This window comes from Triturus cristatus, chromosome 3_1 (assembly GCF_964204655.1).
Source record: "Triturus cristatus chromosome 3_1, aTriCri1.1, whole genome shotgun sequence".
Classification (NCBI taxonomy): Eukaryota; Metazoa; Chordata; class Amphibia; order Caudata; family Salamandridae; genus Triturus; species Triturus cristatus.
Window position 1 is genome coordinate 24,871,154 of NC_140583.1, and position 27,565 is coordinate 24,898,718.

A 27,565-nucleotide genomic window follows, 5' to 3' on the forward strand; every position below is an offset into this window, starting at 1 on the left:
CTCATGTCTCTTGCCAAGCCTGTGATAAGGCAAGAGGCCACCTAAAGGCACCCTTATTTCCACTTCCAGTGGTTAGGGTACCCTTTGAAAGGGTAGGGGTTGGTCCAGTTGGTCCCCTGGACCTTCAAACAGCCTCAGGGAACAGATATATGCTGGTGGTAGTGGATCATACTAAAAGGTATCCTGAAGCTATTCCACTTACACCACTACTGCTCCAGCAGTGGCCAAGGCCCTCCTTGGTATTTTTACCAGGGTTGGTTTTCCTAAGGCGGTAGTGTTAGACAGAGGTATAAACATTATATCTGCATACTTAAAACACATGTGGAAGAAGTGTGGAGTTACTTATAAGTTCACTACCCACTACCACCCGCAAACCAATGGCCTGGTTGAAAGATTTAACCAGACTTGGAAAGGCATGATTGGTGGACTCTCTGAAAAACTCAGAAGAAGATGAGATGTCTTACTTTCATACCTGCTTTTGACATACAGGAAAGTGCCACAGAAGGGAGTGAAATTCTCCCCCTTTGAACTTCTGTTTGGACATCCTGTTAGGGGTCCTCGGAGTCTTGTGAAGGAAGAATGAGAAAAACCACTCAAAGAGCCAAAATAAGACATCAGCACCCAGGGGTGTCTTCTAAATGAAGCTCTGCTTCAACACTACAGAGGCCGTGCGAGATAGTCATTGAATCAAATGCACCATCTGTTGGTGTGCAGGAGCAACTGCTTAAAGAAATGTAGATCCAGTCTGGCAGCTTGGATCATTCTAAGGTGAGGAAAATGTGGCAAAAAGTATCCATAGGATCTTTTCCCTCTCTAGCACTGGATCCCTCATGATTGTCACAAACATTGAAGAAAACAGCAAATCCAAGTCCATTACCCAAAATGAGAACAGTCATACCACAGCATGTCAAGACAGTGGATAGTAATAAGATTAATTACACTAATAAGATTTCTGATGCACTTTGACTTGATGTGCCCTGGGTCCCAGCCAATCAGGTTCCCAGGACCTGTGTTCTTTCCCAAAACTGTACTTTTGTACCCTCAACTGGCCCCTCTCTGGCAACATGCACGTCCCTTGTGAAAGGTACCATGGGTACCAAGGGCACTCTGACCACGGAAAGCCTCTAAGGGCTGCAGCATATATTGTGCCACCCTTAAAGATCATGTACCTTAATACACACACACTGCCATTGCAGGCGGTGTGTTTTGGTGCAGAGAAAAGTGAAGAGGCAATATTACAAACAACTGTGTGCCATGCCTGCAACCCACTGCCTACTTTATAGGTAAGACACCCCTCTAGCTGGGTGCACTATACCACTGCTGAGTATACAGTTGCATGAGCACTGAACCTCTGCAGTGTCTAAGCCCATTCTTAAACATTGTAAGTGCAGTAAAGCCATAAAGAGCATATGGTCTGGGAGTTTGTCATTACATACTCCACATCACCATAATGGCTTTTCTGAATTCTGGGAAGTTTGGTAGCAAACTTCTCAGTATATTAAACCCTCACTGATGCCAGTGTGGGATTTATTATGCAATATACTCCGAGGGCATCTTAGAGATGCCCCCTGAAAAACAACTAGCCTCTGGTGGGTTTCCTGACCGGTAAACACCAGCCTGCCACCACAAGACAAGTTTCTGGACCCCTGGGGTGGTTGCCTTCACTCCCTGAGCCCAGAAACAAAGCCTTTCCTGGGGAGAGGTGTTCACACCTCCCCAAAGTCATGAAGAGGCAGAGGAGATTCAAAGGCCTTGCCGGCTTTGCAACTCGACCCCTAGCCTATCCTGCTATCAAGAACAGGCCCCTTCCTGTCTCCACCCTCTTTTCGAAGGGAAGACAGGCTGGAAAAAATTATCGAGCTCAGAAGGCAGGCCCTTGGCAATCAGGATTAGGGATTGTGCTCACTCCTTCACGTGGGGTGCGCACCCCAAGGGTATAATCACCCTAAGATCAGTAACCCATTGGCTACTAACCTAAGGCCCCTAAAACGCCCCCTAAATACAGTATTTAGGGGGCTGTCTGAACCCAGAAGGCAAATTCCTGCAACATACGTAGAAGAAGGACAAAAGACCATGCACAGCAGTGGAGACTGCAGAGAAGAACTGACTTAGCCCCCGCCCTACCGGCCCGTGTGTAGTTTCCAGAGATCCTGCGCCAATAGTCGCCTTGTCCAGCAGCCAGCAACCTCCAGAACCCCCGAGAGGACTGACTGCTTTCATCAAAGACCAAATCTCCTGTGAACAGCAGCTCTGGTCAAAAGAATCTCCAAAGAAAGAATCTGAGCCTGCTGAAGACAAAGAAACCCGATGCCAAAGGTCCGAGTGGCCTACCAGTCCCAGCTAGGTCCCCTAGTGCTCCAGAGTCTGAATCCATCATGGGTTGAACCCTCCAGAACTCCTCAACGCTGCCTGCAGCCTCTGCATGGAGACCCCCGCCCCCAACCACAAGTGGCCCAGTAAGGTAAAATTCGACCTCAAAAGACACCCCTGCATCCAGATGCCCTGCGCACTGGAGAAGAGGACCTGAGGTGCACCTACGTCCCCGAGCACTTCAACTTACCTGCCCAGCTATTGGTTCCTCCCGGAAGACTTTCTGGACCAAGCCTGCAGCTAAAATCCCAAACCGGCAATCTCCGTGGGATTACGTTGGGCTCCAGACCCCTCATAAGCACTCTGCACCCGGCCGCCCCTGTGTAGCTGGGGGTGTGGACTTAGTGTTGATCTGGGACCCCTACTGCCCTGACCCTAACCCTGGGAGCTTGGCTCCCAAGACCGAGTGGCCTGCCCGAGAGCCACCAAATGAAGCCCCCCTAGCTCCACAGGCTAACATTGGGCCTCAGCACCTCGCCCCCCCCTTAGTGTCGCTGAGGGTGAACTTTGAGTACATCCTTGGCCCTGGGGAAACCCTTGTTCTAACCCCAGAAAAGTAACTCTCAAAACCGACTGCTTACCTGCAAACCGATGACCACATTTTCTTCCATAAGATTACATTGACAGTTTTTCCTCTGAAAAAATTCTAAGTATTGAGTTGTGTGTGTATGGAAACCCAAGCAACTGTGCTTTAATGTCAAAGTGCTTTACTTACCTTTGTCTGAAAAATGTCCCAGTGGGATATCTACGTATACCACACAGAGTAGAAAAAGTAACCTAGAAAGTAATCTCGAGAGGAATCTAAAAAGTAATCACAAGGTACTTACAAATATCAACTGTCTTGAAATGTTTTATAAACCTGTAACAGAGTCATCTCATCCAGCTTGCATCTTCTTATCAACCCATTTGGAAAAGTACTATTTCACTTACCTGCAACAAGTTCTGCTTGGTTCTAAAATAACTCAGTCTGAGTTAAATCTGTGAGTAAGTGACATAATTTCTTGCCTGAGTGTGTACAACAAATGCTTCACACTACTCTCTGATTAAGCCTTACGGCTCGCCCACACTACCACAAATAGAGAGTGGTGCCATCTACTTTTACCAAGGAGGACATTGGATTCTGTGCACACGTTACCTCACTTTCGTATAGTATATACAGAGCCAGCTTCCTGCAATGGCTATAGGAGATAACAGTTAATGTGGACTGTAGTAGAGTGGCCTTTGACTAAGGCTAGAACAAAGAAGCAGCAGCGAGCAATACAAAACGAGATAGGTGTGACATCTCACCCTTGGGTAGGTGCGGATTACCTTGCCCTCCTGGCATCATCCTAAATTTACAGAGGCTAAATTGTTAATTTAGAAAGACCCTCTCAAAAACAGAAACCTCCTAATAAATCTAATGTAACTGGGAAGCTCTACAAAGTATTTTTATTAAAAAAAATATATAACACTTTACAGTAAGTGTTCACCAAAACAATTATCAGAGGCAAAGGAAAAGCCTTCTGCAAGGACCCTTTTTACTCTCTGAGTTTTTGACAGGTGCACATTGAACCATGTTCTTCCCTTTACCTGAGGTGAGGGTTTGTCAACGAAGGCCCCGACTTTCCGGACAAAAAGGACATCTGGAGGCTTGCTGGGCGAGGAACTTTGACCTTCGCTGCAGTTGGAGTTTGTTTCTGCATCTTCACTGAGGAAGAAGAAAAGAAATGTAAAGAGGAGTGAACAGAGTAAGATGAAGAGATTCTGTAAGAATTACACCCTAATAAGTGCATATGGGCACGGTCTGAAATGGACAGTGAACACTTGGCTGAAACTAGGAATTCAACAAATTTTGGGGAGAGGATGTAGCCTAACGGCTAGGGTGGTTGACCTCATATCTGGGGACCTGGGTTCGAGTCTCGGCAACGACGCTCAACATCCTGTGATTCTGGGCAAATCACTCAACCTCCCCGTGCCTAACAAAAAAAATAAATGAATGTGTCCTCATGTAACCCAACTGGTGCTATGTAAAGCGCACTGATAGCGGATTTCGGGTCACGTTTGCGCTATATAAACTGAGTGAAAAAAAACGTAGAACGAGTGTGTTACCGGCTATTATACATCTACTTTAGGGTGAATGAATGCCTGCAGCTATTTACAGTAAGAGATTGTTCTGTGGATATTCGAGGGCCCATGGGAGTCATGCTACATTCAGGGGTGTTGCTGGACTTCTTGTAATCAATTCAAATTCTCTTCAATCGTTTTAATCACAATAACAACAGATTTAATAAATTCTAAAATGATGGGACCCAGGAAAGAGAGGATTAGGGTATATGAAGGTGGGGGAAGGGCATCTGCATAGCCCATCTCACTCACCTGTTTGGTCTCATGGCACTTTTCAGAGTTCAGGCACACACTATGGTTCTTAGATGTTTGAGGACAGGTCTTTGGTTGAGTGACTGGATACACGAACATAGCCCAAAATGACAAGTGAATCAACTTACAGGGAGAGGAGTACAGAGACTAAAAGAGGTTAGTCTACAAGGCAGGTGATTACTGGTAATGGAGTGCACTCCCATTTCCAAGCCTGGAAACGGTAAAGCATTATCTGCCTTTCACACTACACCCTGCTTTGAAGATGTAGGGAAGATATCGGATGGTGGATAGTGGAGAAGTGTGGCTCAATGGTTAGAGCGGCAGACCCTGATGCAGAGGTCTGGCCCGGGACCAGGGTTCAATTCCCCGCCTCGGCGGGTCTTAGGCTCAAAATTAAACGGACCTGACAATTCTCGCCTCGGTGCCTATTCCAATCATGGAGTCCCACTCTGCAACTCTGGGCAATAGCTTGCTTAATCTCCACAACGGCCCCCACAACGCTAAGGATGCCTGGCCTCCACCTTGGCGGTGCCCAGGAGTGGATACCTCACAGGGAAAGCCAGGATGGGTTCCACAGCGGTATTCGTACAAGCGCCTTGAGACCCTTGCGGGTGAGTAGTGCGCAATACAAGTATAAATTTACAATTTACATGGTTGAGCAGTAGGGACATCCTGGTAACAGGAGCATGCCTGGAAGCTGTCCTTTTCCAGAGAACAACTCTATGTGGGCCAGATCAGGAGAATCAGAAATGTGTCCAGTGTCAACTTTACATAACGTCAGATAGAGGCTGTAGCCTTACGGCTAGAGTGGTCGGCCTCGGGCCTGGGAAACCGGGTTCGAGTCTCGGCAACCACGCTCAACATACTTTGATTCTGGGAAAAATACTTAATCTCCCCGTGCCTAACAAAAAAAATGAATGTGTTCATCTGTAACGAAACTGCTGCTCATGTAAAGCGCTCTGATACCCGATATCTTGGGTCTAGTTCGCCCTATATAAAACTCTAAAAACAAATGTTTTTAAAAGAACAGCCAGCATTTGTCATCAAATCATCTATAATAAAAGGGTATTACCTTAGGAGCCGCACATTAATTTTTGATGTTTATTTCTTAAAGTATACATTTATAATAAAAATATATATATATATATATATATATATATATATATATATATATATATATATATATATATATATATATATATATATATATATATATATATATATATATATTTTTAGTTTTGGGTACATTTTCACCATGCTAACAAAAAAGGTGGGCATATTTGTATATGGTATTTCTATTGCAATAACCGTGCCAGAAGGAAGTGGAGCAGCGAACATGCTCAGAGACAATCATGAAGTCAATGAGTGAGAGGAGATAGAGTTGGTTTGAGGATTGTTAATGATTGTGATCTAGTGTTCTTTAAGGAGGTGGTAAGTTTTCAACTCTTTCCTAAATTAAACAGGTAAAATAATTGGTGGAGTTTTTCGTGATGGCTTTATAAACGATGTGGCTGGTTTTGAAATTGGTGTGACCGGGCCTGGGGATCCAATGGAGTTCTATCAGGATAGGGGTGATGTGATCATATTTCTTCCAAACCTGGACGATGCGTGCTGCAGTGTGCAGGATACCCCTAAAGAGTGGCAGTGAGGAGTCGGGGAAACTACAGAGTCAAGCATGATCACCATCCAGATGTGAGAGCATGAGGAATCGAACAGCAGTTGTGAGGTCGGTTTCTGGAAGAAACGGTTTGACTTTTTCTTTCTCAGTGGGAAAAGTGTATAGCTTGAGGTGTGGGAAACATCCACAAGTGTTTCATAAAAAAGCTAGAAAAAAATCAACACAGTGAGTTCTTTGCGATTACAATTAATGTCAAGTCATATAGTTCTAACGTGACCACACTAGTGAAAAAAAGCCCGTTCGGATCTCCTTAGATGGCAGGCGCTGCAGCTGAACCCCATGGGCAGAATAGCCATATTCAAAATGATGATTCTACTCCGGTTCTTATACGTACTTCAAAACACACCTTTCCTCTTCTCGCGTACCTGGTTCAGGGAGGTGGACAGTCTGGCTATGAAATTCCTTTGGGGGGTGGTAGGAGGCCCAGTCTGGCTCTTGCCCAGTGTCAGATCCCTCCCTTTGATGGATGGCTGGGAATGACCAACCTGTACCTATACTATTTAGCAACCCAACTGCTCACCATACACGACTGGTTCAACGGGAGATGGTCGGACCCAGCGTATAGAGTGGAGCTGCATGCCCTGGGCCTGTCTAAAATCCAAGGGATGTTGTATGGGGAGGCTAATACCAGAACCCTGCCCGCAGTGACGAGGGGGGTGTTCCTGGCCTGGTGCACCTCTCTGCGCCACACCCATTGGTCAGGCAAGCTGATTCAATATACCCCGCTTTGGCAGGGCACTTGGCTCCAGGAGGTTACCAACCTATCTGGATTTAGAGCGTGGGATCTCATTGGCATCTCGCAACTCAGAGATATATGGGGAAGTGACCACATACGTACCTTCCAAGAATTACAAACCTGGTATTCCCTACCCCCTCACAGTTCTACCGGTATTTGCAGCTGCGCCACACCCTCCACTCCCATATCTCAGAAGGTACCTCACTGCCCGAATACAGCCCACCCGAAGCCCAAATCATGACGGGTGACCTGGGGAGGGGGAGGGAGGAGAGGGGGGATTTCACGCATCTATCGTTCCTTAACGAATAACACTCCCACCGCACTACACCGCCTCAGGGACCAATGTGAGGGTTGGCTCGGACCCCAGGAAGACTAAGACTGGAAGGCCCCATTTATGACACTCAAAACAATTACAACCTCCGCGAGACTCCATCTAGACCAAATATACTATCTCCATGCCACCTACCTCACACCGAGGTGCCTTCACCGAGCAGGGCTCAGACCGGATGCGTTGTGCCCCCGTTGTAGCCTACATCAATCTGACTTTTTCAACATGGCATGGCTCTGCCCTGGTATTACAAGGTTTTGGATCTCCATAGTAAGGGAGCCCACTGGGATCCTGGGCTGGGTGGTCCCACATAACACACTGCATGTGTTCCAGGGGTTACCGAGGTGTTGGATGGGTTCAGAGCGGACAAACTCTTTCTGAACATGGCCATGGCGGTGGCCAAGAGAGATACTGCAGCCAACTGGTTGAAACCGGCTGTGCCCACCATGTCACGATGGTCCAAGGGAGTGGACTGGTGTGCAGCACAGAAAATGCCCTTGTATAAGGCCAGGAGATGTCCAGCAAAGAATCGCAGAGAATGGGGAAAGTGGGTAGGGGTGCTAGACGATTGACATTCCACTTATACATCTAGAACCTTACTGTAAGAACTCATTACGTCCTCTCTCATTTTATGACTGTCCAGGAGGGAATGTTTGATGCTGCAACTACGCCATATATCTGCTGTATATCTATGTCTCTGTTTACTGCTGGTCATATGTTCTCTCTCTATTTTTTCATCAAAATCAATAAAATTGGTCATATAGTTCACAAACAGAGGTTTTTGCGGCATTTGCCATTTTACATTGTTAAGCATCTAACAAAAACATACATTCAAACTATACGATCAGGATGACATAGCCAAAATTATACTAACTTTGAAACCGTCTAACCATTACAATGATTCTCTTCCTGCAAAATGTTGGCCTTCATTCAATCACAAGGTCATCCCTTTTTGGACTAAGATAATCAATGCTTCGCTAGTACAAGGATCTGTTCCGGAATGTCTAAAAACGGGCAAAGTCATCCCTCTATTGAAAAAAAACCTACTGAGAACCCTTCGGATCCGAACAATTTTCAGCCGGTAACAAACATTCACTTACTAGCCAAAAAATGTGTTCATCATCAAATGGGCCAACACATTACGGACTTTAAGTTACTAAACGATTTCCAATCGGGGTTCAGACCAGATCATAGTACGGAAACTGCTATTCTGCACATAGTGGATGATGTTCTTCTCGCTCTTGACCGTAATGAAACTGGTCTCCTTGTCCTTTTAGACCAATCAATCAATCAATCAATCAATCAATCAATCAATCAATCAGGGGTTTGTAAAGTGCACTACTCACCAGTGAGGGTCTCAAGGCGCTGGGGGAGGGGCAGAGCGGCTCCGGATCAGTCGAAGAGCCAGGTCTTGAGGTCCTTCCCGAATGTGTGTAGGGTCGGGGAGAGTCTGATGTTCACAGGGAACTCGTTCTAGGTCTTGGCTGCGATGTAGGAGAAGACTCTCCCGCCGGTTCTATTTCTGCGGATGCGGGGGACCTCTGCCAGGGCGAGGTCGGAGGAGCAGAGGTTCCTCTTGGGTAAGTGGAAGGATACTCGGTCGTTGAGGTATTTGGGTCCGATGTTTTTGAGGGATTTGTAGGCGTGGGTGAGGAGTTTGGAGGTGATCCTCTTCTCGACGGGAAGCCAGTGAAGGCCTTGTAGGTGTTGGGTCATGTGCTCGTGACGGGGTGTCCCGAGGACAAGTCTGACTGCGGTGTTCTGGAAGATTGGAGTTTGTGTAGAAGAGTTCTGTTTACTCTGGCGTAGAGGGCGTTGCCGTAGTCCAGTCTGCTGGTTATGAGTGCATGGGTGACAGTCTTTCTGCATTCAGGGGGGATCCATTTAAAGGTCTTACGAAGGATGCAAAGGCAGTTGAAACTGGTGGATGCGACGGCGTTAATCTAGCGGTTAATGGAGAGGGAGGAGTCAAGGATGATTCAGAGGTTCCGAGCGTGGTCTGTCGGGGAAGGTGAGTTCTTGTGGGCAGAGGGCCATCAGGTATTGTCCCAGGCGGAGGTGCACGGTCCAAGGATGACGACCTCGGTCTTCTCTGAGTTGAGCTTCAGGCAGCTGTCCTTCATCCAGGCTGCCACGTTCTTCATTCCTTCCTGGAAGCAGAGTCTGGTGACTTTGGGATTCTTCGTGAGTGAGAGGATGAGCTGGGTGTTGTCGGCGTAGGATACGATGCTCAGCCCATGCTGTCTGACGATGGCGGTGAGGGGGGCCATTTAGATGTTGAAGAGCGTCGGGCTAAGCGATGATCCTTGGGGTACACTCGGCAGTGGAGGTCAGTGGGTTCGGAGAGAAAGGGAGGGAGTCTGATCCTCTAGGTTCTGCCGGAGAGGAAGGATTGGATCCAGTCGAGGGGGGCTCCTTGTATCCCAGCGTCGTGCAGTCTGGCTGCGAGCTTGCGATGTAAGATGGTGTCGAAAGCAGTGGAGAGGTCTAGAAGGATGAGGGCTGCGGTGTGTCCCTGGTCTACGAGCATGCGCATGTCGTCAGTGGCGGCGAGGAGGGCGGTCTCGGTGCTGTGGTTGCTGCGGAAACCAGACTGGGAAGTGTCTAGGATGGCGTTCTCTTCAATGAAGGTGGTCAGCTGGGCGTTCACGATTCTCTCGGCGACTTTGGCTGCGAAGGGGAAGAGCGAGATGGGTCGGTAGTTTTTCAGGTCCGTTTGGTCGGCCGTTGGCTTCTTAAGGAGGGGTTTCACCTCCGCCAGTTTCCAGTCGTCAGGGCAGGTGCCTGATCTGAGGGAGGTGTTGATTGTCCGTCTTAGTTCGGATGCGATGGCAGCAGCGGCCCTGTGGAAGATGTGGGGTGGGTAGTGGTCCATTGGGGCTCCTGAGTGAGTTTTCCTCATGGTCGCGGTGATGTGTTCGACGGTAGCGGGGTCGCAGGACGTGATGGTTGGCTTATTGGCGGTGGTAGGTAGGGGGGTGTTGTCGGGCGCTTGTTCGCTGAAGTTGTCGTAGAGGGTCTTGATCTTCAGATGGAAGTAGGAGCTGAGCTTGTCGAAGAGTTCCTGGGGGGGCGTGACGTCCGTGGCCTTGCAGGTGGGTTTTGCGAACTGCTGAATGACGTTGAACAGTTCCTTGAAGTTGGTCGCGTTGGTCTGGACTTTGTCTCTTATGAAGGTCCTTTTGGTGTCTCTTATGCACTGGTGGTATTCCTTCAGGGCGCTCTTGTGGTTGTTCTGTGGTTGTTCTGTGCTTCCGAGGTTTTCTGGTTTCGCCAGGTTTGCTTTTGACACAGTGAATCATGCCAAACTTTTAGACTGTCTGGAAAACAGGATGGGGCTATCGGGAACAGTCTTAAAATAGTTCTATTCCTTCTTAGAGAACAGATCTCCGAGATTCATGGTGAAGCACTCGCTATCTCCGCCTTCCCCTATTCAAATTGGAGTTCCTCAAGGATCAACTCTATCCCTTTCCCATCTATAGATTGAACCATTAACAGAGGTACTACAAAAGACTAACATTTCCTTCCACATGTATGCAGGCGACACTCAGCTGTACATGAAGATTACATTATTGGAAGAGATCATCATATTGAGCCAAGCACTTCAGAAGACTGTTCAATAGCTTTCAGCCAATCATCTCAAGCTTAACCCATAAAAAACAGAATTCCTTCCAATCTCCGATCCCAAAAGCGACACCAGGATTAAGGAATGGACCAAGATGATTACTGTGCTAAACGGCTCCCCGATTATAGTCGAGTCAACTAAGTCTCTAGGAATCATAAGGAAGGATGAGGAGTTAAACAAGCGTACCCACATCAACACAATGGTAAAAAATGCCTGCTTCCATTTGAGCTACCTTAGAAAGTTGAAGCCGTTCATTGATTCAAAAGACTTGAAAATGACAGTCCAGGCATTGCTCATTTCTAGAATTGAGTATGGTTGTTCAACTTTATCTGGTCTTCCCAAGATTTCAACTGCTCCCCTTAAAGCTTGTCTCATGCGCCAGCAAGACTTATATCTGGATCCAGAAAATTTGACCATATCACTCCTCACCTGAAAACTCTCAATTGGCTACTGTTCGAGGCGAGAATACAGCTAAAGATTGCATGTATAACATACAAGGCTATTCACCACTCAACTCCTCGTTACCTTGCCCAGAAAATTACATTGTCTGGAGGTAGTAGATCTTCTAGGGGGGAGGGGCGATTTTTTACTGAAATCAGCTTTCTTACGGAAGAGATGGTATGATAGAGCATTCACGGGAGCTGCACCTAGGATTTGGAACTCACTCCCGCCGAATATCAGAAGGATTACTCACGCTACTCGATTCAAGAAGGAGACCAAGTCCTTTCTGATGAGTAAATTCCTCCCATAACAATGGAGCGGTATAAGGTCAAAGGACTTATCTTCCTTGACCAATCCATTGTAGTTTTGGTCTTCAACTGTACTTGTCATACAATACTACACCATTGTGTATTCCTAGTAATGCTCAGTATTGGTTTTGGTTTGTAAATAAGGGCTATGCGATTTGTATTACAGTTGTGTATTACTATCAAGTGTGTGTTATTGTAACTTTTAGAACATGAAATGGGGTTAAGTCTCACATTCCCGGAAGTAGGTGTAAAAAAAAAAAAAAAAAGAAGAGGGATTTTATCTGAAAATGTAGTGCGATCTAGCGTAAAGCACTCCGACACTCATTTCCTTATTTCATGTTCGCGCTATAAAAAACACTGAATAAATAAATACAAATTTGGATAGTGGCTATAAATTGTAAAGCATCATCAGAACAACACCAAAGTTGAGAGTTCTGTTAAAACATTATTTGAGAGACCAGTATTATCACTGGTGTTCCAGTGCATTAATTAGAGGGTTATTTTGTGCGCTGAATACAAAGAATGTTGTAAGCCTACACATGTATATTTCATACATGGTATCTAGTTATTGCAACCTATTGACAGTGTTTCAAAGACCCAGTGAGCCCCCCCATCCTAGAGCTTGATTCTTAAATATCCCTTTGTTCACACAGCAGTTCCCGGAGCCAATGTCAGCAATCTGGAACGTTTCAAATCTTTTTTCTTGTTTGAAATTGTAATAGAGAAGCAAATAGGAGTATTACCTGTTTTGCAGATGAGGTATCTGGAACACTTTATGAATGGAGCAGAGGTTCCTGAAGACTCATCAAGCACTATCAAGGACCTACTGCAGTCATCTTTTTGACTGGGCCCATGGGTGGATCACAGCTAACAAGCACACATGACATTTCTGAAAGCCTAAGAAGACCTCTCCATACACGGACCTTCCAGAGAAAGCAGGCTGATCAGGCATCAGAGAAGCTGGGGAAGTGATCTGAAGCACTGATCAATCATTGGTAGAGGTTAGAGTGTGTTTCAGGTCGAGATGAGGAGTTGATATGTGTCACAGCAACTAAGTTTGAGGAAACTGGTAGCTATTGAACCTACAAAAGACAAGAGGCACCAAGGGTGGTAGCAGTCACCGGTCATGTGAACATCTGGTAGACAAAGCTGGGTTTAAAAAAGGGAACAGGTCTTCGGCGTTTGTGGTGTTATCACTGGCGCCACCCTGGAACTAGAGCCGATGCTGGCACTACTGGGTTATGATAGAGAGGTTGATAAGTCAATCAGGAGACTGGTAGCCATCGGTCTATTGCTGGCAAGACCGCGCATGGCGATACAATGGACTAGAGGTCCAGTTCCAACCCTTAAGGACTGGCATGCGGATATGATAGATTGTAGCACGCAATCAGATGGATATAGCGAACTGCTACTGCCACAGAGTTGTCCTAAGAACTACTGGGCTCCACACTAGAACTACTAGTAGGAAAGGAGACGGGAGAGGCGGAGCGAGAGGACGAAGGGGACTCTCATTCAATGTCAAAAGTAGACTGTGAGCTGTCGAAGCACTATTGGACTGCATGTCTCTGACACCACAAGATAACTATAATGAAAGCCTCACTTCAGACGTTAAAACAATCCGTGTCCGAGGAGGCTGCTGCACGTGACGGCTCTTTTCGCAACTCCTGTGGGTTCATGGAGGGCAGAGGGACTCTTACAAGCGTGGGAAGCCAAGCAATGGCATCGAGTGAAGCGGGCGCAGAAGGCCAAGTGCCACTGCCCTGCTCCTCTTGAGAAACCTCACCGGGGTCTGCCCCTAACCAGGCAATGATGGCATCCATAGGGCACCCAGACCCTTTCTGTTTTACAGCCTCCTCGTTGACGCGTTTTGGTCTCATGGGGAGGCTGCACATTTATGCTGGTCGTGCAGTAGAATACGGTGAGCTCCTTTGAAAGGATGCCTAATGTTGCTATGTCAATACCAGCATCTTGGCAAGCATCAGAAAGCAGTAATAGTGTTACAGGAAGGGATGCAGAGAGTGCCATGCAGCCCCTTCATACTTTTCAACTCATGATGGATTCCCATGAGTGCAGCGTTTGCTGGCTCCCTCTTCTGGGTCGTGCCCATGAATTTCCAAGTAAGTTGAGTTTACCAATGGATGGAAATATTTAACGCAGAATGCAGTGTTCCTAGACAGACCTTTTAATGCAGGCTCTTCACGCACTGCTGGTGGTATGTAGCCAACACTGCTGCATTATTTTGAGAGCTTTTTTGTGACCCGGAAGGGACTTTTATCCTCCATTACCATAAAGCCTGTGTAGAAAATATTTTTAAAAAACGAGTGTGGAGGCAGAAAGAATCCTGGCCTAGAATTTGACTGATTGAATCTCAAAACCTAGCTCAGTGAATACAAAATATCAGAAAAAAGGCAGGGAAGGGAATTGCTATGACCTCTTCTGGACAGCAGACCACAGCCCGGCGAGTCTCAGCACAAGACCACAGCCGAGTGGGTATTCATGGTCAGCATTCATGATGCAGCTAACTAAACATGTCAGCTGCAACATGTGGAGAAGTGTGGCTCAATGATTAGAGCGGCAGAACCTGATGCAGAGGTCTAGCCCGGGACCAGGGTTCAATTCCCCGCGGCGGGTCTTGGGCTAAAAAATTCCACGGACCTGATAATTCTCGCCTCGGTGCCTATTCCAATCAAGGAGTCCCACCGTGCAACTCTGGGCAATAGCTTGCTTAATCTCCACAACGGCCCCCACAACGCTAAGGATGCCTGGCCTCCACCTTGGGGGTGCCCAGGAGTGGACGCCTCACAGGGAAAGCCAGGATGGGTTCCACAGCGGTATTCGTACAAGCGCCTTGAGACCCTTGCGGGTGAGTAGTGCGCTATACAAGTATTAAATTTACATTTTATTTACATGGGAATGCCACGGCTGCCAATGCCGAGGCTGCTGCAGACGAGCGGCAGGAGAGCCAAGGGAATGCCACAGCTGCCAATGCCGAGACTGCTGCAGACTAGCAGTGGGACAGCCATGGGAATGCCACGGCTGCCAATGCCGAGGCTGCTGCAGACTAGCAGCGGGACAGCCATGGGAATGCCACGGCTGCCAATGCCGAGGCTGCTGCAGACTAGCAGCGGGACAGCCATGGAAATGCCACGGCTGCCAATGCCGAGGCTGCTGCAGACTAGCAGCGGGAGAGCAATGGGAATGCCACGGCTGCCAATGCCGAGACTGTTGCAGACTAGCAGCGGGACAGCCATGGGACTGCCACGGCTGCCAATGCCGAGGCTGCTGCAGACGAGCGGCGGGAGAGCCAAGGGATGCCATGGCTGCCGAGGCTGCTGCAGACTAGCAGCGCGACAGCCATGGGAATGCCACGGCTGCTAATGCCGAGGCTGCTGCAGACTAGCAGCGGGACAGCCATGGGAATGCCGCGGCTGCCAATGCCGAGGCTGCTGCAGACTAGCAGCCGGACAGCCATGGGAATGCCACGGCTGCCAATGCCGAGGCTGCTGCAGACTAGCAGCGGGACAGCCATGGGAATGCCACGGCTGCCAATGCCGAGGCTGCTGCAGACGAGCCGCAGGAGAGCCATGGGAATGCCACGGCTGCCAATGCCGAGGCTGCTGCAGACTAGCAGCGGGACAGCCATGGGAATGCCACGGCTGCCAATGCCGAGGCTGCTGCAGACTAGCTGCAGGAGAGCCAAGGGAATGCCACAAATGCCAATGCCGAGGCTGCTGCAGACTAGCAGCGGGACAGCCATGGGAATGCCACGGATGCCAATGCCGAGGCTGCTGCAGACTAGCAGCGGGAGAGCAATGGGAATGCCACGGCTGCCAATGCCGAGGCTGCTGCAGACGAGCCGCAGGAGAGCCAAGGGAATGCCACAAATGCCAATGCCGAGACTACTGCAGACTAGCAGCGGGACAGCCATGGGAATGCCACGGCTGCCAATGCAGAGACTGCTGGAGACGAGCGGTGGGAGAGCCAAGGGATGCCACGGCTGCCAATGCCGAGACTGCTGCAGACGAGCGGCAGGAGAGCCAAGGGAATGCCACGGCTGCCAATGGCGAGACTGTTACAGACAGCGGCGGGAGAGCCAAGGGTATGCCACGAGTGCCGAGGCTGCTGCAGACTAGCAGCGGGAGAGCAATGGGAATGCCACAGCTGCCAATGCCGAGGCTGCTGCAGACTAGCAGTGGGACAGCCATGGGAATGCCACGGCTGCCAATGACGAGACTGCTGCAGACGATCAGCGGGAGAGCCAAGGAAAGCCATGAGTACCAATGGCGAGACTGCTGCAGACGAGCGGCAGGAGAGACAAGGGAATGACACGAGTGCCAATGCCGAGACTACTGCAGAATAGCAGCGGGGCAGCCATGGGAATGCCACGGCTGCCAATGCCGAGACTGATGGAGACGAGCGGTCGGAGAGCCAAGGGATGCCATGGCTGCCAATGCCGAGACTGCTGCAGACAAGCGGCAGGAGAGCTAAGGGTATGCCACGAGTGCCAATGCTGAGGCTGCTGCAGACGAGCGGCGGAAGAGCCAAGGGAATGCCACGGCTGCCAATGCCGAGACTGCTGCAGATGAGCAGCGGGAGAGCTAAGGGTATGCCACGAGTGCCAATGCCAAGACTGCTGCAGACGAGCGACGGGAGAGCCAAGGGATGTCATGAGTGCCAATGACGAGACTGCTGCAGATGAGCGGCGGGAGAGCCAAGGGAATGCCATGAGTGCCAATGCCAAGGCTGCTGCAGACGAGTGGCGGGAGAGCCAAGGGAATGCCATGGCTGCCAATGCCGAGACTGCTGCAGATGAGCGGCGGGCGAGCCAAGGGATGCCACGGCTGCCAATGCCGAGACTGATGGAGACGAGCGGTCGGAGAGCCAAGGGATGCCATGGCTGCCAATGCCGAGACTGCTGCAGACGAGCGGCAGGAGAGCCAAGGGAATGCCACGGCTGCCAATGCCGAGGCTGCTACAGACGAGCGGCGGGAGAGCCAAGGGAATGCCACAGCTGTCAATGCCGAGACTGCTGCAGATGAGCAGCGGGAGAGCCAAGGGAATGCCACGGCTGCCAATGCCGAGGCTGCTACAGACAAGCGGCGGGAGAGCCAAGGGAATGCCACGGCTGCCAATGCCGAGACTGCTGCAGATGAGCAGCGGGAGAGCCAAGGGAATGCCATGGCTGCCAATGCCGAGGCTGCTGCAGACGAGCGACGGGAGAGCCAAGGGATGTCATGAGTGCCAATGACGAGACTGCTGCAGATGAGCGGCGTTAGCGCCAAGGGAATGCCATGAGTGCCAATGCCAAGGCTGCTGCAGACGAGTGGCGGGAGAGCCAAGGGATGCCATGAGTGCCAATGTCGAGACTGCTGCAGATGAGCAGCGGGAGAGCCAAGGGAATGCCACGGCTGCCAATGGAGAGACTGCTGCAGGAGAGCAGCGGGACAGCCATGGGAATGCCAGGGCTGCCAATGCCGAGGCTGCTGCAGACTAGCAGCGGGACAGCCATGGGAATGCCAGGGCTGCCAATGCCGAGGCTGCTGCAGACTAGCAGCGGGACAGCCATGTGAATGCCACGGCTGCCAATGCCGAGACTGCTGCAGACTAGCAGTGGGACAGCCATGGGAATGCCACGGCTGCCAATGCCGAGGCTGCTGCAGACTAGCAGCGGGACAGCCATGGGAATGCCACGGCTGCCAATGCCGAGACTGCTGCAGACTAGCAGCGGGACAGCCATGGGAATGCCACGGCTGCCAATGCCGAGACTGTTGCAGACTAGCAGCAGGACAGCATGGGACTGCCACGGCTGCCAATGCCGAGGCTGCTGCAGACGAGCGGCGGGAGAGCCAAGGGATGTCATGAGTGCCAATGCCGAGGCTGCTGCAGACTAGCAGCGGGACAGCCATGGGAATGCCACGGCTGCTAATGCCGAGGCTGCTGCAGACTAGCAGCGGGACAGCCATGGAAATGCCATGGCTGCCAATGCCGAGGCTGCTGCAGACTGGCAGCGGGACAGCCATGGGAATGCCACGGCTGCCAATGCCGAGGCTGCTGCAGACTAGCAGCGGGACAGCCATGGGAATGCCACGGCTGCCAATGCCGAGGCTGCTGCAGACTAGCAGCGGGAGAACAATGGGAATGCCACGGCTGCCAATGCCGAGACTGTTGCAGACTAGCAGCAGGACAGCATGGGACTGCCACGGCTGCCAATGCCGAGGCTGCTGCAGACGAGCGGCGGGAGAGCCAAGGGATGCCATGGCTGCCAATGCCGAGGCTGCTGCAGACTAGCAGCGGGACAGCCATGGGAATGCCAGGGCTGCCAATGCCGAGGCTGCTGCAGACTAGCAGCGGGACAGCCATGGGAATGCCACGGCTGCCAATGCTGAGACTGTTGCAGACTAGCAGCGGGACAGCCATGGGACTGCCACGGCTGCCAATGCCGAGGCTGCTGCAGACGAGCGGCGGGAGAGCCAAGGGATGTCATGAGTGCCAATGCCGAGGCTGCTGCAGACTAGCAGCGGGGCAGCCATGGGAATGCCACGGCTGCCAATGCCGAGACTGCTGGAGACGAGCGGTGGGAGAGCCAAGGGATGCCATGGCTGCCAATGCCGTGACTGCTGCAGACGAGCGGCAGGAGAGCCAAGGGAATGCCACGGCTGCCAATGCCGAGACTGTTACAGACAGCGGCGGGAGTGCCAAGGGTATGCCACGAGTGCCAATGCCGAGGCTGCTGCAGACGAGCAGCGGGAGAGCCAAGGAAAGCCATGAGTACCAATGGCGAGACTGCTGCAGACGAGTGGCAGGAGAGACAAGGGAATGCCACGAGTGCCAATGCCGAGACTACTGCAGACTAGCAGCGGGGCAGCCATGGGAATGCCACGGCTGCCAATGCCGAGACTGCTGCAGACGAGCGGCAGGAGAGCCAAGGGATGCCATGGCTGCCAATGCCGAGACTGCTGCAGACGAGCGGCAGGAGAGCCAAGGGAATGCCACGGCTGCCAATGCCGAGACTGCTACAGACCAGCAGCGGGAGAGCCAAGGGATGTCATGAGTGCCAATGACGAGACTGCTGCAGATGAGCGGCGGGAGAGCCAAGGGAATGCCACGGCTGCCAATGCCGAGACTGTTTCAGACGAGCGGTGGGAGAGCCAAGGGAGGCCACGGCTGCCAATGCCGAGACTGCTGCAGATGGGCGGCTGGAGAGCCAAGGGATGCCACGGCTGCCAATGCCGAGGCTGCTGCAGACGAGCGGCAGGAGAACCAAGGAAAACCATGAGTACCAATGGCGAGACTGCTGCAGACGAGCGGCAAGGGAGCCAAGGGATGTCATAAGTGCCAATGACGAGACTGCTGCAGATGAGCGGCGGGAGAGCCTAGGGAATGCCATGAGTGCCAATGCCGAGGCTGCTGCAGACGAGCGGCGGGAGAGCCACAGGTATGCCACGGCTGCCAAATTGCTGTTTCGCAAACTACTCTGGAAACCTGCACATAGGTGGAGATTATTACTGAACATCCTACGAAAACATAACGCTACCTAATGAATGCAACAATAAATCAGGCATTTTTATTTGAATATATATTTTCTAACAGAAGTAAAAAAAAATTCAAAAGAGTACTGCAGTGGCTAACAGGACAGGGCATAGACATAAAACATATTGCATCTAATAGCTAAAATAATACAAAGCTGAGTTAGGTAGAATAATTGATTTTGAACATTCCGTGAAAAAATAGGTGAGTCAAAGTTCAGTACTCGGGATCCTAAATGCAAAATAGGATGAATTAACAGCACCGTGTGACAGTGCTGCAATCTGCTGCCCTAAAATGAATCTATACATTTCTTCTTTGAGTAAACTGGCCCACACCGGACTGGGGTTTCTGAACGTTGATATTTAGAAGAGATTTGGTTCAGTGAATTTTTAACGTTACACAGAACGATCCATGGACTTGTGCCATGCTGCTGCTGTGTCCCTCTGCTTGAGAAGCCCTAGGTGAAGAACATACCTGCTGGAAGGAGTGACTGCAGAGCGGTCGCCTGTAGGAGCCCCGGCTCCCTGCCGGTGCGGGTCAGAGAGGGTGCCAGTGACTGCTTGTGGAAGATAAGTGGTGGTCCCGCTGTCTCTTCTAGCCAGAACCATCTGCCAAGAGAAAAGGAAAAGGAGAATGAACGTGTGACTATCATCAGCACATGTAAGCTCCACATCAAGAATGGTACAGCCAAACCAGCACCTGGTGACACAAAACCCAAGCATGGACCACACATCACTCACTCATGCCCTGAAGGGCAGTAGTCTAAAGTACAGGATCCCAGATTACATGGAAGCTTGTACCGTGGAGCAAACGACCAAAATAAAGGCCCCCATCACATGAACTTGGGACATTAAAGGCACAGAAAGCAGACCCTTCGCTCTAGGGTATAGATGTCATCCCATAAAGCACTGATGTGTGTCATAATAATACAGTTTCCACTGTCCATGGAAGCAAGGCTCTGGTGGGCGATACAGGCTCACATCCTCTGAACTGGGGATCTGAGGGGTACAGGCATATGATACAGGCTCCCACCTCCTGAACTGAGGCTTTGGGGGGTACGTCCATCTGGTGCGGGGTCCTACTCCCTGAAACGGAGCTCTGAAAGATGCAAGCATGTGATACAGGCTGCCATCTCCTGAAGATACCTACATTTGAAACCTTATCTCGTGCCTTGAAAAGGGGCTCTGACAGCTATAGGCATAGAATACAAGCGCTCATCTCATTAATAGAAGCTTTGAGCTCTATAGACTACGACAGAGACAACCATTCCGTTAATCAAGGCTGTAATAGTAGATATAGGATTCACGCTCACATCAATTCACTGGGGCCCTGAAGGATACAGTCACGAGAGAGAGGCTCCCATCTGATGGACCCAGCCCTGAAAGTCCCAACCCCACTAACTGAATCTATGAAGGGTACGGGTAAGGGTGCAGGTACCTATCCTATTAACTGAATCTATGAAGGGTACAGGTGAGGGTGCAGGTACCAATCCTATTAACAGAATCTATGAAGGGTACAGGTGAGGGTGCAGGTACCAATCCTATTAACAGAATCTATGAAGGGTACAGGTGAGGGTGCAGGTACCAATCCTATTAACATAATCTGTGAAGAGTACAGGTGAGGGTGCAGGTACCAATCCTATTAACTGAATCTATGAAGGGTACAGGTGAGGGTGTAGGTACCAATCATATTAACTGAATCAATGAAGGGTACAGGTGAGGGTGTAGGTACCAATCCTATTAACAGAATCTATGAAGAGTACAAGTGAGGGTGCAGGTACCAATCCTATTAACAGAATCTATGAAGGGTACAGGTGAGGGTACAGGTACCAATCCTATTAACAGAATCTATGAAGGGTACAGGTGAGGGTGCACATACCTATCCTATTAACAGAATCTATGAAGGGTACAGGTGAGGGTGCACGTACCTATCCTATTAACTGAATCTATGAAGGGTACAGGTGAGGGTGCAGGTCCCAATCCTATTAACTGAATCTATGAAGGGTACACTTGAGGGTGCAGGTACCAAGCCTATTAACAGAATCTATGAAGGGTACAGGTGAGGGTGCAGGTACCAATCCCATTAACTGAATCTATGAAGGGTACAGGTGAGGGTGCAGGTACCAATCTTATTAACAGAATCTATGAAGGGTATGGGTGAGGGTGCAGGTACCAATCCTATTAACTGAATCTATGAAGGGTACACTTGAGGGTGCAGGTACCAAGCCTATTAACAGAATCTATGAAGGGTACAGGTGAGGGTGCAGGTACCAATCCCATTAACTGAATCTATGAAGGGTACAGGTGAGGGTGCAGGTACCAATCTTATTAACAGAATCTATGAAGGGTATGGGTGAGGGTGCAGGTACCAATCCTATTAACTGAATCTATGAAGGGTACAGGTGAGGGTGCAGGTAGCAATCCTATTAACAGAATCTATGAAGGGTATGGGTGAGGATGCAGGTACCAATCCTATTAACAGAATCTATGAAGGGTACAGGTGAGGGTGCACGTATCTATCCTATTAACTGAATATATGAAGGGTACAGGTGAGGGTGCACGTACCAATCCTATTAACAGAATCTATGAAGGGTACGGGTGAGGGTGCAGGTACCAATCCTATTAACTGAATCTATGAAGGGTACAGGTGAGGGTGCAGGTACCAATCCTATTAACTGAATCTATGAAGGGTACAGGTGAGGGTGCAGGTACCAATCCTATTAACAGAATCTATGAAGGGTTCAGGTGACGATACAGGTACCAATCCGATTAACTTAAGGGGTACTTGTATTTGGTACAGGCACCAATCCAAATAATTGAGGCTCTGAGAGTACACACTAAGGACAAAGGCTCTCATCCCACTAACATTGGGTCTGAAGGGTACAGATATTTCATAAAGGCTCCCATCCCACTCTGAGCACCACGGACATATAACAGACGCCCATCTCGTCACCTGAGGCTCTGAAAGGTACAGATTCCAGACTCTTTTTGCAGAGGTACACCTGGCTGACTTCCACAACCTAAGGAGGTAGATCAAATGCAGTCAACTACTGCCACACAATCTTCACACATGGATGTATGGATTGTACACGTTCAGGTGCAGAACTCTGCGTTCTTGCTGTGACAGAAAAATCTCCATAAGACAGCCTGATCGGTGACAGACGCTCATGCCCAGAAGTTCCAGGCACCACACTCTCCTGGCCCAATCTGAGCCATTATGGTGACTTTGGCTCAGTCATTCCTGATCTTCTTCAGAACTCTGGGTCGGAGAGAAAGAGTCAGAAAGGTGCATAAGAGTCCCTTGCTCCACTCTAGCCTGAATGCATCTCCTAGAGCAACTGTTCTTGGGAGTGCCAATGCACAAATGTTTTCACACTGTGCATTAGACGGTGGTTAAAAGATCAAGCCAGGGCTCTTCTATTGTCGGAAGATATCCTTAGTCGCCTCAGGATACAACCATCATTTGAGAGGGGGCATGGCCAAACAAGATGGCCTATTAAACACTCCTTTCGGCGCTCACGCCGGAGGCAGAGAAATCCTGTTTAATTCAGTTACATCCTACCAATTTGTTCCCCCCTGGAGCTTCCCATCGGCTCCTGTGCCGATTCTCGACAAGTTGCTGACCCTCACAGACTCCAAAGCCGCTATGCGAAGGGGCAGTGAGCGCAGCCTTGTTTGCCTGTGTTGGTGCCATTTTGACCACAGGCCGGTCTAGCCTGGAGTAGTACTGGAGGCCCCAGGCGATACTGGATGCTCAGATGGTGCTGCCCCTGGGCGATGGTGGCATTTCGTGGGCCTAGGTGTGATCGGCAGACTGCTTCTGGACCACAGAGCCTGTGACAGGGGCAGGACCTAACTGTCGGGCAAGCCCTCTTGGCCCTGAACCTGTTCCTGAGTAGTGCCGGTGCCTGCTGCGAACCGGCCTGGTTTCCGCGTCTGTTGACGGACCTGCGGGCAGAGTGGATTACAATGGTCCTACATCCGAAGAGACTCTCCAGGATCTTTACAACAGAAAGAGCGCACAGGACCCTGGCCCCACAGCCGAAGCCTGGGACCCCACCAAAGCGATCATTGGCAGCCTATTTAATTTTCGTGATGGCGACGCCATCCTGCAGAGCACTCGCACACGGGCCCTTTGCTGTTTGAAGGACATCCTAGCTCTATATTTCTTGTCTATACCAAGCGAGTACAGGAACAGCGGAACACTGTTTTTTATCAGTCAAGGGAAGACTGTGACCTAAATTTGAAATAGAGCTTAATGTTCCCAGTAAAACAGAGTACAATAAGAGGGGAGGGTCCAGTTCTTTTTATCTATGGAGACACCAGCAACTGGCTAGATTCAATGGCACGCATGTCTAGCCCTGGCCCAAGTGGACAAGGCCCGTCCCTGCCGTGCACGCAACGCCAGTCAGCCAGTCTCTGGCGGGGCGCTGGAAGAACTTGGAAGACAGGCGGAGAAGATGGTGGTCTGCCTGGATGGCACTCTTCAGGCCACTGATGTGGTGCCAGACTCGGGAGAGGGTGCTCAGGAACGACAGGTACATCATGACTTGGTCAGTGATAGCTCAGACCACACATGAATCCCAGGTTGCGTCTGTCGCGTTGTGGGGTGGATGGGCTGAGGCCCTGAGACAATGGTTGCTTTCATCATGCTGCATGGGGCGTGCCTGGGTCACTCACCAGATGGCTGTGATGCCGGAGGGGGGCTGCCTTAATGAAGCACTGAGTTATTCTGACAACGCGTATCTGTAAATCTGGGACAATTCTGATCACTAATGATTCAGTCATCCTAATAATAGACTAGTCGCCACAGGGAGGGAACCTGAGTGCCTCGACCCCGCACCTTCCCGGACCTCTTACCCTCTCGCGAAGAACCAAGTTCTCATGGGGGTGCGGTGGAGGGGGATTAATTTGCATGGTTTGTCCTTTTGAACTGAAAAGTTTAGATAAGGAGCCGTCATCCGCCGACTCCCGCCTGGTCACTGACAGGATGTGGAAGGTTGATCACACTGCCCATGGGGAGGGGTTAAAGGGGAGATCTGGTTTTTAGGTCTCGCCTGGCGTTGCAGCGCAAAGCGCTGCTCGCTGGGCAAGAGATATTGTATGAGATTAGATTTGAGAAGGGGACTTGAAGCCCCACCAGTCATTTTCATTGGCTGGCATCACCGTTTATGCCCAACGGTGGCCTGCCATTGGAAATGAGGTTTTTATGTTTACGCCCTTTCGCCTTTTCATCCAGCCGATCCGGACAGGGTCGTCTGCTTTGATGCTGTCGCAAAGTAATTTCTTATCTTTATGGGGGCCATCTGTTTTCACTCAGCCCCAAAGTTAGCATGGAGATGAATTCTATAAACACCCAGTCCAATCTGATAGGTCCCTGTTCTGTCTGCCGTAAGAAAGTGTAATTCTCTTGAAATAACACGAGTGGATTGCTGCGATAAAGAGTTGTGACGTACGATGCGCTGGTCCTTGTAGACAAGATGGCACGCGCTCTGCGTGGGCCCGGAGTCAGCAGTTTGTTACTCAGGGCCACGTGCAGATACATTTCTTATGTGAGCTCGCAAATGCAAAATGTTTGAGGCAGCTACTTCAACGTTCCGAGCACTGAAGAGACCTCGCATGGAATTCAAGCGAGATAAGGAAGCAAAACTTGGCCGCACCTTTCATGCCCCTATTTGGTGAGAGTGGAAACTGTTTTCACTAGTACCACCTTTTCAAAATTGAGCCTTCAGGGCAGACTTAATCAAACATTTTGAAGTAAGTTTTATATTCGCATTTTCGTTCGCTAGCACAGAGGAATGACGTACGACGCTGCTGCTTGAAAAATGGAGCTAGCAGCATTTTTCTACTTGGCAAAAAAAGGCTCCTTTTTCATGTTCAGATAAAATGGGCTGTTTGCATATTTTCACATGATGCCAAATATTTGCACACCAGATTCGCATGTGTTGGTCCGGAGTCAGTAGTTTGTTCCTCAGGGCCACGCGAAGATACATTTCTTATGTGAGCTCGCAAATGCAAAATGTTTGAGGCAGCTACTTCAACGTTCCGAGCACTGAAGAGACCTCGCATGGAATTCAAGCGAGATAAGGAAGCAAAACTTGGCCGCACCTTTCATGCCCTTATTTGGTGAGAGTGGAAACTGTTTTCACTAGTACCACCTTTTCAAAATTGAGCCTTCAGGGCAGACTTAATCAAACATTTTGAAGTAAGTTTTATATTCGCATTTTCGTTCGCTAGCACAGAGGAATGACGTACGACGCTGCTGCTTGAAAAATGGAGCTAGCAGCATTTTTCTACTTGGCAAAAAAAGGCTCCTTTTTCATGTTCAGATAAAATGGGCTGTTTGCATATTTTCACATGATGCCAAATATTTGCACACCAGATTCGCATGCGTTGGTCCGGAGTCAGTAGTTTGTTCCTCAGGGCCACGCGAAGATACATTTCCTATGTGAGCTTGTGCATGCAAAATGTTTGAGGCAGCCACTTCAACGTTCTGAGCACTGAAGAGACCGCGCATAGAATTCACGCGAGATAAGGAAGCAAAACTTGGCCACACCTTTCATGCCCCTATTTGGTGCTATGCTCCGTCCTTTCAGCAGTGCACCAGGATCAGAAAAGCTTCATATTGGAGAAGTGAGGTTGGAGACTGCTCTACTGCCTAGGTAAGTGCTGCCCTCTGTTCTTGTAAGGAGGCCCCTCCTCCTTTCATCAGCACCTAGACCCTGCATGCGGCTCGTTTCCTCTTCTCTCGGTGGCTTGGTTTTCCCCAGTGTTCCACAATAATGTTCAGGGTCTTCCTTTTGTGTTCATGTCTGCTGTTTCTCACCCTTGCTCTTGTAATTAAGCCTCCTTCCTTTGAGTTTCAGCCTGTATCCCATTTTCTTGTGTTTCATCCTGTCTCTAATACTGTCTTTGTGCTTCAGCCGGTGTGTCTTTCCCTTGTGCTTCAGCCTGTGTCTCTTTACCTTGTGTTTCAGCCTGTATCCATTTTTCTTGAATTTCAGCTTGTGTTTTTTTTCTTTACTTTAATAAGTGCGGCACCGTCTTCACGGGCACCGCACTATGCAATGCAATGGGTGTTGCTTTTGGTATTGTAAATAACAATGCCTTTTAATTTTTTTAAAGGCATTGCCATTTACAATGTCAATAGCTCAAAATAATGTCATTACGAGACCCTTGTTACTTTTTTATAGACTTGGGGGACGTTTGCTCTTCTCTAGTGTATGTGGGTCCTATTTGTTGGTCAAAACTGTCCGACTATGGATTATGTGCCAAAGATTGTGTCCTGGGTGGTACTTATGACGAATGGCTGCTCAAGTGACGAACTGTAGAACCTGAAATGTTAGCAGCATTGCTCAATTTGAGAAGCGCAGACGGGTGTGTGCTTATCTGAAACGATATTATGTGTTCATCGCGTTCCTCCAGGTGACGCATGTGTGGGGTGACTATTTCCTGTCTGAAAAAGCGTTGGCAAGGATAAATAGATGCTACCTCATATTAAGGATATGCCCAGGGGTGGTTATATGGATGGCCTCAGGCACTCCATTTTGCCAAGGGAGCCATGTTATTGATTCCAAGTGCTGCAAAGTTATCCTATATGGAACCCTGGTTGGTCGTGAAATTTGCTTTATAAATGTGTAAACCCAAATAATGACTGCCCAGATTTTTATACTGAGGTTGCGGCTGCTGCCTCGCCATACCTTAATGCAGCCATCATGTTGGCATGGGGACTACAATTGTGCCCTGGACAGTGCACTAGATTGAGAACCTCCCAGGAACCATGCAAAACTCCACATGACCAGGGCCTTCCCAGACGTGATGCATGGCTTGCACCTACACCATGTCTGGAGGGATAGAAACCAGATGAGGAGGCGGTTCTCCTGTTATACCCCTGCCACAAGAACTCACATTCGTCTGGACTAAATGGTGCAAAACGTCACTGAAATCTATTTAGCCCGCTATATCTGACCATTACCCGGCCTGCTGCGATTCGCAAGAGAGTTCAGGAGTCAGGCGATACCTCCAGAGGCACTGATGGACTACCCATATTCAGCAACAATCCACGAGACACTGCTACATTATTTTGCCAACAACTAGGGCTCAGAGAGTAGCATGGCTCTGGATTGGGAAGTTATGAAGAGTGTTCTACGGGTGGGAGATTAGCCTCAAAACGACCTATGGGGTGTGTCGTCAGCTGG

The 27,565-nt window shown here is 49.7% G+C and overlaps 1 protein-coding gene across 6 annotated transcripts in view; it reads right to left on the reverse strand.

Moving 5' to 3' along the window:
- Nucleotides 1–27,565, reverse strand: part of ATG13 (autophagy related 13) — a 487,446-nt gene that overhangs the window by 109,078 nt on the left and 350,803 nt on the right. For all 6 annotated transcript variants that reach the window (XM_085646672.1, XM_085646671.1, XM_085646670.1 and 3 more), the window contains 2 exons: nt 19,843–19,976; nt 3,940–4,057 (listed from right to left, as the gene is read on the reverse strand). In XM_085646672.1, coding sequence (XP_085502798.1) covers nt 3,940–4,057; nt 19,843–19,976 — 252 coding nt within the window. The remainder of the gene's footprint in view (nt 1–3,939; nt 4,058–19,842; nt 19,977–27,565) is intronic.